Genomic DNA, 13,979 nt, shown 5'->3' on the forward strand with positions numbered 1-13,979 from the left:
CGCGAAAAACCGATCGAATCTGAGCGACATTTTGTTGTTGTTGTTTTGCACCATCGTCGTAGCAGCGATAGGCCTACCCGATCTACCAAAACTTCTACTGAAATCTAACCACCTGATTACACTTATATTATTGTGATCATAAGCGATAACATCTGACGAGAAAACGGCATGCGGCTGCCGGTCATAATAGCTGGTCAGTGTCACTGACTCGCTGACAAGGTTAAAATTTTACTGACAGTGCTAAAATTATGTACTGTCAAGTATTTGCTGTTGGAATGCATGTAGTATGGCTGAGAGGGTCTATGTCCTTCATGGTACTGCTGGAACGTACCCTGGGTACGGTCCGGTATACCGGAACGTACCCTGGTATTATCTAATATGCCGGACCGTACCTCGCCTACTCCACTAACGAGTCTAGGGAGTCGCCTACGCCTACTCCCTAACCATATCAGATAGTTACCAGGGTACGTTCTGGCAGTACCCTGGGGAACATAGACCCTATGAGCTGTAGTATGATCATGATGTACCTGTTGCGATTGGAGGTTTATACACCTAGCTACTAGTACTAAGCTAGTACGTTACACAATATTACTAAGTAAAAGCACTTCCTTTCGGCAACGCTTCTCTAGTATCCCGTCTCATCTGGACAACGAGCATCTAACAAGTAAAATTACTAAAGAATTTAATCATGTTCGAAGCAAAATGACAACATTACACAATTACATATCATTTTGTATAGTCATTCATAGGTAGGCCTATACATAGAGGTAGGATCATTTATGACTTTTCAGCAGTTGAAGTATATATGTTTGCATTGTCATCACATGTGCATATTTGTAATTTGTGGGTAAAATGTAATACACATATATGCATTCTAGAATCTAATTGTCAATTTATTACTAAAATCTATATATCTTATATATGGAGATGAACGCCCCATGTTGATTAGAGGCTCTCTGTACTCAGTAAATATAGTTTGGGTTTCAGGGCAAGGTAGTAGAGGACAATGCTGCTTGCAGTTTGCTAAGCAAGGGAAGTGTTGCTGACTGTGGTTCTCTGGTTCTCTGGGAATTCCATCCACCCGTACTAATGGTGACACTCATTACCGAGAAGCTAAAGAGCCATTCCCTAGAGGATCCCGACCACCTTGCCATCACATACACAACTGTAAGTTGTTAACTAAATTTATTGTCTCTAAATATTCCAAATTTAAATAATTGTAGTCACCGCATATATCCAGCACACGTATGGCAGACTATGCATATGACAAAATTTTTTTAGGTCTGACAATTATGGCTAGTAAATGTATTTAGAGTACCGTACAAGTGTACTGTAACCCATCTTATAACATGACAGAAATCAAATTGAAACAACAGTTGCTTCTAAACAAGTTAATTTATACCTATGTGATTGTCATCTTTATTATGTGATATTGATGCAGTAACGTGGTAATACTATACAAGTTGTGCTGCACATTTGTACGTCACACACTATTACATTGTTTATGTGTGTTGCATGTTCATTAGATTTACGTGTGCATGCGCCATGTTCCAACTGTTACCTTTATATCAGATATGATTTTACATGATCAGTTGAATATGGCATCTATAACCATCCAGTATTACCTTGAAACTGTGTTGCTTGAATCATTGGTGGCTAGTTTGGTTATGCCAACTTGCCATCTCACTATACTCCAATTCTGTCACCATGCAACTGCAAAACCTTTTATTTTGACTTCACATCATTGTAGTTTTGGACCATATTATTATCACAAAATTCGTGTGAATTTAATATGCAATTGTATCATGAAATGTCATGACATTCTCTGATTTAGACTTTGATGTTAATGTGAAGTTCAGGTGTCACTGTATGGGTGTGGTGATAAGATTGCATACTAAAGTTTTCTTGGGGCATATCATCTTTATTACGACCTTTTCCTGGAGTGCTACATAGGCACAGTAAGCGTGACAACATGGTCCAGCAGTATGAGCCTTAGTGCAGTGGTCACATGTTGAAAGGTTGTGTTCAAACGTTTTGAGAAGATATAGCATGAAATTAGCAGGGTATATGGCTGCATCTAAATATATTTCAAGCTGACGACAACAACCAATACTAATAATAAATTCTTCTGAGCTAAGCTTAATTAGAATACTCATTTCTACTTTCGAAAACGGATGTCTTCTTGTAGTCTGCATTTCAGTAGGAGCAGGGTTGTGTTGAAGGTTTGACTTCAACTCGGGTTTATTCTAGCTTTGACCTAATTCGAAATCAGCTGTTCAAGAAAGTGTGCTCGGGTTGTCACATGTTTTCAGTGGTTTTTCATCTGAAAAAATTTATAGATACCAATGCAACTGGCAAGGTGATCTATCTATCAAGGTGATGACATCATTATTAGTTAATTTTTCCTAGCAGAATGCAGTGCGAGGAGAGGAAAATGTGACAGGATGTGGCAGACCTGCTGAAACTCGAAGTAATTAGTTATTTCACATGGTGCACTGATTGGAGGCTCATACAATGAGATGTATTGCCCAATTGCTTTTAAGGGCAATAATAATATTGTGTCACTAAAAATCCTTTTATATACATTTTTCATCTGCAAAGATAGTGAAGTTTAATTCTTTTAGCTGTTATACAACATGTCTGATTCCAAACGAAACTTTTGTTTACTCGCATTGTACATATATATTGTACATATATATAGAAAGAAAGAAAATCGAGATACAAACCTGTAGTTAAGTTATATCGTAAATGAGTGTTAGCATAATATATTTATAAATAAATAAAATTCTAAATGATTCAAGTTGAGGTAGTTTCACTCAACAGCCTAGTGATAAGAAATTTTCTGGAAATAGCTTGTCAAACATAGGTGGCTTAATTTGTTAGGATGGATGCAAGGTGCAGGCCTGTGCCTATTTGTGAGTACTGTATAACCAGGAGTAGATAATATGGTTAGGGTTAGGGTTAGGGTAATAGGAAGTAATAATTCCCTATTATCTACTTCTAGTATAACGTATAATCAGCGGTTAATAATGACAAATTATATTTGTCATTATTAACCCCTGGTATACTATATATATATATACTTAATTATAGTCACTGTTGGCAGTGATATTAATGTTCGTTGACTTTGTTTGATGTCAAAACTTTAATACCATGTACACATCTGTATACTTCAGTTTATGTAAATTGATTGCTGATGGGGTATGCTGAGGCAATTCTTTTGTTGACAATCTATGCTTTGGCCCTAGGTTGTTACATGTGTGCTTAGTTTCATGTGCATACAGTGTGTACAGGTGCATTATGATGGCGGGCAGGCAGTACTTGGATGTGCATGGATGGTGTACTGGGTAAATTAGCACATATATACATATAGTTTATAAGATATATTATAATGAAATATGCCTAGACCTTACCCATAATACACACTGTACTACAGGTATGGGTATATAATGCTGACATGCAGGTAGGCACTATCTATACACACTCTACATGTGTATTGCCATGACTTGCAGACCCTACTCACACGAGCGCACATGCACACGGACACGCACGCACACACCTTGTAACTGCATTATAATGATGTGCAAGCATCTACAACACAGGATTTTAATCAGAGTTTTACTCATGAAGGAACAGTGAAGTACACATCGGAATGACTATTTTAATAGATTCAAAGTTGTAATCTATACTTTAATCGTTAGCGTCAAGAAACATTCATGTATTGCATATGACGTATGTATGCATAGGCGTTACGTTAGTCTATCAGCTGTATTTGGCTATTTTCATGATATTTAGATCGTGTTACTTTCATCAATTCATCACTACAATTAGTGCACGGTTATTATTATTATAACCATTGATAATTTAATGCCTTCGCAAGCATGTTTTATCAATAGTCAGTCGATGGTCTGCACTCATGTATTGAATTGACATGACATGATTACTCATAATTTTGTTGTCATGTTTTACAACAGAAGTGGGTTCATTTATTGTTGATAGATTGCAGACAATCGCTATGTGTGTTTACCTACAAGTATGGTGAGCAGTGTTGAGTGCACAAATGTCCATACAGGAAAGAGCTTTATATGCAGGTGCTGGAAAGTCCTTGGACTATTCAACCAGTTTTGGATACTGCTTCTACTGTACCTATAGAATTGTGTATGTACTTCTTTTTCTAGGTTTCCCAGAGAGGCTTAATGCTATGGTGTAATTTTCACATAAATTTTATCATGTTTGGCCAATGTCATCGTGATGATGACTGGGGGTTGGAATTTACTTATACCCGATGTCAAAACTCTTCACGTACAAAAACTCCATTAGACTCCTGTTGTCCTGTTAGAGTCCTCAAATGTTTAATTCTACCCCTCAATGCAATCAATGATTTCAGTGACAGAATCAGCTTTTCATTATCATGTATATTACAGTTTTTAGGTGTGAATAAAGTATACATACTATTGTCTTGATGGCGGGCCATTGGCCGCTGTATGTGTATGTATATATGCTTATGAAAATCAATGACTGAATTTTTTCATGATTTCCCAAGGTGTTGAATTAGTTCATGTATTTGCGTGGTGTAATATTATACGTGTGCATGAAACTACTTTATTACATACTGTTAGTTTACGGCAGGGTCATTTTCGCAATAAAGTGTGCGTGCAAGCTGGATTTATGCTTCCGGCTTTGGCATTACCATATTAGCTTTACATTATTCAAGGGGTAAAACAGAAGGGATTGCCCGAACTGCGGAATAGTCGTTCAGGAGCCCCAACCTATGTTCGTTCATATATAACGATAAGGCTGTGCTTACCCAACTTCGCCATTAAGGCTAACCCTAACCGTCACAGGCACATGGAGCGTTTCAATAAAATATAATGCTAAATAAATACGAAATCTATTTACTACCAAAGTCTTAATGTTTCTCTACTCTCCTTCACCTATTATTGCCGACAAGGATGCTCCAGCCACTGCAACACACGCCCACCGCACGCGAGTGGTATGGAGCAAATATAGAGATTATATGTTATGTGTTCTATTATATGTTATGTTATGTGCTCTATATTTATGTGTAAGTGTGCAGTAGCATGCAGCAGCGTGCGTGCGGTGGGCGTGTGTTGCAGTGGCTGGAGCATTTGCAGCACGGCTTGTCGGCAATAATAGGTGAAGGAGAGTAGAGAAAAGAGAGGGAGAAAAGGAGAGTAGAGACTTTGGTAGTAAATAGATTTCGTATTTATTTAGCATTATATTTTATTGAAACGCTCCAAGTGCCTGTGCTAACCGTAACCCTATGCCATGGTTACCAATGCGATGGCTGCCATACTGCTTGCAGAGAGCGAGGCTGGCGAGCACCAGACGACCTGTTTTTATGATCACGTGTTGAGTGATAACGGGCAGCGCAGTAGCACATTTGTATTTTTATTATTTAATTATCAGTAGCTGTCAGCATAGACTTCAACCACCGTCCTTTAAAAGTCTTACACGTCGGTGTACAGGATTCAATTTTAAATATTTAAACATATATAGTAATTGATAATTAACATTATGCAGATTTCGGATTTTTAAGCTCATCGTTTTTAGACCGGTAAACTTTTATCGCAGATTCGCAATTCTTATAGTACTTATAGTTCTACCAATGCTTATAGTGTATCAGCCAGGGGACAAACCCAAATTGTTAATGTCAACTATTGCTGCCTTTCTAGATGAACTATTAAAAATTTGATGAACATAAATATTGTATTGTTATTTTGCTAGTTGATACCTTGAGTACGGTAGTTCATTTTGATCGATGCATTTGCACATGCATAGAAGTGCATTGATATAAAGTACATAGTAATTACCTAAAAATTTGGTGTCTGATAAAATTAAGGAAATTCTTATCGATTATTGCGTCCTTTCATAGCTCTCCCTTACTACCGCTCATAACCTGAAGGTTCTCGACGTTTATAGTGAAGGCAAATCACGCTATGGAATGCAGCATGTAACATAATGGAATGTAAATATTAAACAGAGTAAACAGAGTCGTGGTTACTCGACCCACGTTTGTCGAGGTGAGGTGTTCGCTTTATCTTGTGTCAGAGCCAGAACCTTAAAGCCATGCCCTGACCAGCGCGGCCGGATGCAATAATATCAGGCGCTGCCTGGTGAATGCATATTGAATCAGGAAACCAGCACTGCCTTGCCAAATAGCCTTGTCAGATGCGACTCACTGTGAAATGTGCGAGAGCCAATTAATATATAGAGAGCTTGTTGGACGTCAGATCTGGTGTGCAATGCAGGACGGGAGCTAATCTCTGTATCCGCCTGCCGTGAAATCAATTCTGGTTGAAATTTACCTTTAATGCGTTCATCAGAAATGCTGCATTAGTGGGGGGGGGTGCAGAAAATGCCAGTTGGATTCTCGCAATCTTGTAACTATACACCACGCTTATATAAAATGGTCAAATGTAGCAAAAATCCTTTAGAAACGATTCGTAGCTGCATGTGCAATCTGGTTGACTAATCGGCTCACGACTTTTCTGGCCATTTTACAAGTTCAAGTGTTTGTTTGGCAAGCTGGAGTTAAAAACATACATCCTATAATATTCAACTTGTCCAGGTATTGTTTTTTATAATTAATATTTGGTATAAATTTTTTTTACAAGGAGTATATCTGCCTGTATCCTATCGCAACATAGGGGTTAATAATGACAAATAATTAAAATGATTTGTTATTATTAACCCCTGGTAATATATATCCGGCACATCTTTTACGTGACCAATATAAAATATTTTCTGAACGCCGGCGTTATATTGACATTTACCATTCTGCCTTGTCTGTCCATATTTTCAGCAGGCGATGCTCTGTTATCTTATGCCATCTTCGTGGCTGTCAACGTGGAATAATGCAAATATATCTGCTTAAATCATAGTTTAAAGCGCTTATAGTGGCTTGAGAACCTCTCGTCGTGTTGCACATGACGGCGCATGTTGATGTGACTAAGAGAGCCTTGTAATAATTCTGGTATATGCGAGACTGAAAATAACATCATCGAACACTGGATGCGGTTAGCGACTGTTTTTAATTCAATTAAAATAAATTATTATTTATTATTATATTTAAATTTAAATTTTATTATTTTTAATTTAAATTTTGTTTTTAATTGTGTTTTTAATGGTTCAATACTCATCTCACGCATGCGCAAACGTGAGCGTGATGTTCTTTCCACAGATTTGTCTTTGCAACTACAGACGTGAATCCAGTTGTTATCTGTCCCCAATTCACTACTGTCTTCTTGTGTGCCAATTATTGACTATGTGCCAATTACTGGCAATGTGCCAATTACGCGCTACGTGACATTCTAATTACTACATAGCATACTATATGAGTTCTACTCTTTACCAATTTATGCGCGCTATACTATTAGTTTTATTCTATGCTACTTATGTCTGTGTGTCGTGAATGCAACTTGCAAGGCTGTATGTGGGTGAGAAGTTGTTAACGTCGCATTGCGGGTCGTATATGTGCTTACGTAATTTCAGTTATTGATACCTGCTACCGTACTTCTGGCGTACATTCGTCGAACACGCTTCATTTCTTGGCGGGAAGGATCATATAAGAGTGAAATTGCAGCAGAATTCTGGATTCGTTTACCTAATGGAACTTGACTAGAGGGAAATCCGAGACGAAGTAATTGTTGACAGGACAAACCCCGCCGAGACAGAAAAAACGTGGAATTTCTGCTAAACCAGAACTTTGCGTATATTTGTGCGCGTATTTGAACATCGTGGTTATCGTCTCAGCATGGGGTGGGGATAGGCGCTGGGTATGTGTGCGGGGTACGGCTGCAGGCGATGTGAACAACCTAGCCAAGGCAAGGCCATGCACGGATATTACGCAATTAAGGCTTGGCCGCTAGTAAAACCACGAGTAATATAGTAACAATTATCGTGAAAGCCTACTTTGTCTTTGACCTGTCGACGGGGTGCCATCGTGGGGTCACCACAACACACATGCATAGTTAGGAGTGACTGATGCTTGCTGAGTGTGACCCTGTCAGTAACTTTCACACTCATTAGCGGAGTGAATTAATGAGTTGATATTACCTGGCCGTAGTCGCTCAAGTACAGCTGCGTGACGTGGTTGAGAGTGCGTGTCTTGTCCTTTCATTATTCAGTGTTTCGGTAATTGTTACACAACTGTCGGGCGTGTATTTGGCAATCAGCAAAACTCGTTTATGATGTGCTTGAAAAGCAAACATTAGCGTATGGTTAGGTTCAGTAAGGTGTCGGTGAAATGACGCTAGTCAATAAAATTTCGTAATGTCGCAGTAGAGTAGTTAAGATAAATTGTAGAAACCTTTAAATCAGAGTTGGTGCCTGGGAATTCCCATTTATGGGTTATAGAACTCAATATTTTAGTCAACCGCAATCCGTATTACGACAGACAACTGAACTCAAATGCGGCGCAAACTGCAGGCGATATTTCATCAGTTGTGGAACAAGGAAGGAGAGCGGAGTACTTTTTATATAGCCTGAAATTTGCAGTAGCTTGTATTAAGTCACGAATGTCTGTTCTGATTGCCTGGCATCCCGCAGGTGGCCTTGCGTATCTCCGCAACCAGTCAGGACTATGCGTCCCAGGCGTCACATACGATTCGGTTAAATTTGCTGCACACAATGACATCATTACTGTATATTCGCGATTTCCTCCACGACAAAATCCTCAGCCTATTCTCGGACTCCCTGCATGCACTCCCAAGTGCTGAAGCAAAGCGAAATTTTGCGTTAATTGCGAAACCGTTCGTCTTAACTTGTAGCCCTTGAAAGCCCCTCATTATCGTTGGCTGGCTGTTTTCACTGATTCAATCATGCGTGAATTTTGTTTAATAGATCTTAATTAACTAATTAGCATATGAATGGGTTTTAATTGGACGCAGTAATTCAACAGTTTATTATTTGGTGGACGGAGATAAATTGACACACGGAATTTTACACGATCAAATATGTAATTTTTTGAAAATGGAATTGGTCGCTTCGTATTACTTTATGGGACGTGAGCCTTATTAGTATACATATACTCACACCTACATCACCATCACTCCGGCTCAGACACATCGGTTACAGATGGCTTTTCCCACAGTCCCTGCTGCTGTTACGTGCTTTTCATCCTAATTAAACCCAATATTTGATTAGCGGGACTTATTTTTACACAAGACGTCACATTTAATTACTTCTGCAGCAGCAGCCGGTGCGAGCGTGACCCCAGGCCACAGAAGATTGTGACCTCGTGGGACTAACTAACATGATCATAGGCAATAGATAATTGTGGTCTCGTGGGACTAACGTGTAACCCTAGGCTACGGAACATTGTAACCTCGAGCAACTCTATAACGTGATCATAGGCAATAGATCATGACTAGTACTTCGTACCGGCCCTACCGTCACCCTAGGCTACGGAACATTGTGACCGCGACATTAAATTGACCCGAACGTGTAGCACTCCGCGCACTTCCTGTCTTAAAGAAGCCGTCCTACAGAGACTACCTACTCTATTGCTTTTACATCCCTAGCAGTATTCCCAAGCGATGACATAGTGTGCCGTCCTATACACGTAGAGAGCTAGCGCCAGAGGAACGTTACAGCCGTAAACACGGCCCGTCGGTGCCCTGCCTATCTGTCTATATCAACATATGCGGTGAGCGTAACTCCACAGGGGGGGGGCTTCGTAGCGTCTCGGAGTGGTTGGTTGCAAGACTTTGCAGGCCACGCTGATAACGCAGCGACCTGCAGATTTAGTGAGAGCATTATATTATAAAGTCACGGGCGCGTCGCATGTACTGTCAGCGCACAGGCACTTGGAGCGTTTCAATAAAATATCATGCTAAATAAATACGAAATCTATTTACTACCAAAGTCTTAAAGGGACAGTAGCCTCTAGGATTTTACTGCATACAACTGTACTTACTGTATAACAAATCGTCTATACCCACACGTATTTCGTTAGCCCGCCGCGGGCCCGCCGCCCGCCCCCCAGGATACGCTAATTTAGTTGTTATAATTAATTAAACATCAACGCTACGAAATGGGAACGGCGCATTGACACCCGCGACCGTGCTGCCATCCCGAAAAAAGTTGCGTATTTGACAATTTATTTTGCACGTTACAGACCGAGGGCTAATCACAAAAGTGCAATTATATTTATACGTAAATGCTATTTAACCCGACGATATTCATTTTAGGGCAAATTTATCCATATTATAACTGAAACTATATGTCGTTTATAAGATATTACAATCCTTTTGCTTTTAAATGAATAAATAAGAAACACCCTCGGTCTGTAGCCCTTGGCTGGAAAGTGGTTTTGTGCAACTTATCAGATCGTGCGCTTTGAGTGGCGCCACCGTCGTTGTAATCAAACTGTAGTCGTTAGTTGTAAAACATTTTTTTTAAATATTTCTAATGGTGATTGAACCATGAAACTTTTTATGTAGCGTAATTATAACCTAAATTAGCTGAAAATAACCCTAGAACCTAGAGTAAACTCCCCCTTTAATGTTTCTCTACTCTCCTTCACCTATTATTGCCGACAAGCCGTGCTGCAAATGCTCCAGCCACTGAAACACACGCCCACCGCACGCACGCTGCTGCACGCTACTGGCAGTACTGCACACTTACACACAATATGTATGTATATGTATTATGTATATGTATTATGTATTTATGTATGTATCTATCTATCTATCTATCTGTATCTATTATCAGCTATTATGTATCTATATTTATGTGTAAGTGTGCAGTACTTCCAGTACCGTGCAGAAGCGTGCGTGCGGTGGGCGTGTGTTGCAGTGGCTGGAGCATTTGCAGCACGGCTTGTCGGCAATAATATGTGAAGGAGAGTAGAGAAACAAACTTTTGGTAGTAAATAGATTTCGTATTTATTTAGCATGATATTTTATTGAAACGCTCCAAGTGCCTGTGTGTCAACGCTGCGGCGCGAGGCTTCTGAGCCATAGCGCTATAGCAGGAATTGCTGCTCGATGAGACACGCGCGGCTTTGTATGAAGATTACTCCTGCTGGCCGGAGTATTAGACCATAATCTTCTAGTACGGGGTGAGCGCAAATTAAGACTGTATAGACGCACCCACCCGTCGGCAATTGACGTCATTATGCAATGCAAGCGGATCAGCGACTTCTTTCATTAGATTGAGATGGTGCGTGATGTTTACGCATATCGCGCGCGTGTTTACGAGATGTCGGGTCGTTGCACTTATCCGTGTATATGCACTACCCTGCCTACTTTTTCCCGCACCGGTGCATGACACCTGCTTAGACTGCGTGCTTCAGAAGAAGGACGGTTGTCAATGATCGCTATGAAATACGGCACGTGTTCCGCCGTAAACGATTCGTGCTACAACGTCTGTCACGGTGAACTATAATGGCTTGATGGAAATGCGCGTATAGTATAGCAAATCACGTTGAACTATTGAAAGCCAGCTGTGTCTCGTATGGGGCTCGTTTTCTAAGAGCCCCATAGTTCCTTTGACGCCTACCGTTGCCGCATAATTACGACTTCGAGCTATCTTCAAATGGTCGAGCGTGCTTATCAAAATCTCATTGATTTTTTTATCAGGTGACGCGACACCGCCGGGTGTTATAACAGCGTAGAGAGAGAGAGCTCTTATACACACCAAAATCCGATTACATTTTGGCGTCAGGCGAGTGTGCTCAAAGTGGCAAAGTCCGGATGAAAGAGACAGTTGATGTCTCCTGTTACTATTGTTCTCGGCTCAGTATTGTTTTTCGCTAGCCCTTATTGGGATTGATCAGAAAGACCTCGGGCTCTATCTAGTTTATACGCGACAATGTGGTCTTAGACCATTAAGCCATCCTGCTGGCTGAATTGATCAATAATCATTTCACGGAAGCAATTCGTCGAGCAATCCCTAACGTGACATGCATGCCCTTTGTTGCGCGTGGAATTGCTGGCGTGTATATACGATCATCGCTTACTGTCGATTTCCCTAGATTTTCCCTATCGATCGCCTAGCAAAAAGAGGTCGCGCGAATTCTTCAAATATGGTTGTGCAGGTTTTTTAATATTTACTCGATCTTTTTCTTACCAATACGTACGTGTAGGTGCGTGGACTGGGTCGTTTGTGCCATTTCTGGAGGAGTGTGTAGCTCCTTCAGAAGATGATAAAAGACATGTACTGTTTGATGTTGCTTGCAGTTAATATAAGTCCGGTTTCTGCCGATGAGGCGATGAGGCTGTAGATGAACGAATTCGCTTGCCCGCTAGCCGTTTTTTACGATTCCATCTGAAATTTGTTTAGTGCTATTTGCACATTACTTGCCACGCATCGGCACCGATGCATCATCGTTATATGTCCAGGGTAATACATGCAGTGGGTCGTGCAAACACCCGTGCACTACATCTAGGATAGATACTTTTGGAAAGTCGATCTACTAAGTAAAGTGAGCACAACTGATCGGATTTGAGGGTGTTACCGCAAGCTATTGCCACTTGTTTTGGGCTAAGATATTAATTCATAAATTTCGTTGCAAAATTGCGGCTTTTTGGATGAGATTACATCTGCATGGGTCGTGTCATTCCGCCACGTTTCGTGCTCTTGCACGAACACTGTAGTCGTTATACAGGGCCGAGGTTTCGGAGGCTCGTCCCACTCCGCTGCCGTCACGGAGTGGGCAGGTCCCCCCCCCCAAATCAGACTAGCTTGCTTTGTGATACCTGGATGACCTGGATATCTCCGGATGAACCTTGCGCTAATGATCTATTCGCCGTCATTGCGGACCAGTGACTGTTGGCAATGTTTAATACGGATTCGGATGACAGCATGTCTAATTATCGCGTCTCGCAGCGTCGAGCAATTATATTGAATGTAGCGTAATTAGTGATATTACTAAGCAAGCCAACCTTGATCGCAAATATTGCGTGACGTTTTGTGAAAAGCGGCTCCCGGTCAACGTATGCTCGAATTCGACGGAGCGAAAAACCAACTTTCGTCTGTGCATTACTGTACGCTCGAGTTGTACACCAGGTAGCCGGTCGCTGGTGGCAGGTACACTCGAGCAATAGGTAATTGCCACAGTATTTCATTCTGTGCAACCGATGCCAAGTAAAAATGATGAAAGACATCGTTTAATAGGCAATACGGTAGCACACACACACACGCACGCACGCACGCACGCACGCACGCACGCACGCACGCACGCACACACACACACACACACACACTACACACACACACACACACACACACACACACACACACACAACACACACACACACACACACACACACACACACACACACACACACACACACACACACACACACACACACTATTATGGGATGCCACCGCTGTCATGCAGTATCGGAATATCTGCCTATTATGGGATCCGCGTCATGCAGTATGAAATCTCCTATTAGGCGACATGCACGCTGTTATGCAGATATGAATTCTCCTATTAGGGATGCACCGCCTGTTCATGCAGTATGAATTCCTCCATTAGGCTGCCACGCTGTATGCAGTTGAACTTTCCTATGTAGGGATGCACGCTGTCATGCAGGTGCATGAATTCCCCTATTAGGGATGCACGCTGTATGGCAGTATGAATTCCCGATTAAGGATGGCCACGCGTTATGCCAGTATGAATTCTGCTTTATCGGTCATGCACGCTATCATGCGTAATGCAATTCTGGCTATTAGGGATGCACGCTGTCATGGCAGGTATCGACATTCTGCCTATTAGGAAGCACCCCCGCTGTCATCAGATGAATTTCTCCTATTAGGGATGCACGCTGTCATGCAGTATGAATTCTCCTATTAGGGATGCACGCTGTCATGCAGTATGAATTCTCCTATTAGGGATGCACGCTGTCATGCAGTATGAATTCTCCTATAGCGGATGCACGCTTTCATGCAGTATGAATTCCCCTATTAGGGATGCACGCTGTTATGCAGTATGAATTCTCCTATTA

General features: G+C 41.1%; 1 protein-coding gene across 3 annotated transcripts in view; it reads left to right on the forward strand.

Annotated features, from left to right (window-relative positions):
* LOC106806323 overlaps window positions 1–13,979 on the forward strand; it is a 29,358-nt gene that overhangs the window by 9,019 nt on the left and 6,360 nt on the right. For 2 of the 3 annotated variants that reach the window (XR_001393529.1, XM_014808219.1), the window contains exon 2: window positions 988–1,167. Coding sequence is in view for 1 of the 3 variants with exons in the window: in XM_014808219.1 (XP_014663705.1) it covers window positions 988–1,167 (180 nt within the window). In the remaining 2 variants the exon portion in view is untranslated. Of the gene's footprint in view, window positions 1–975; window positions 1,168–13,979 lie in introns of all 3 variants that reach the window. The other variant, XR_001393530.1, reaches the window with a different exon arrangement.

This window comes from Priapulus caudatus, unplaced genomic scaffold, assembly GCF_000485595.1.
Source record: "Priapulus caudatus unplaced genomic scaffold, Priapulus_caudatus-5.0.1 Scaffold154, whole genome shotgun sequence".
Taxonomy (NCBI): domain Eukaryota; kingdom Metazoa; phylum Priapulida; class Priapulimorpha; order Priapulimorphida; family Priapulidae; genus Priapulus; species Priapulus caudatus.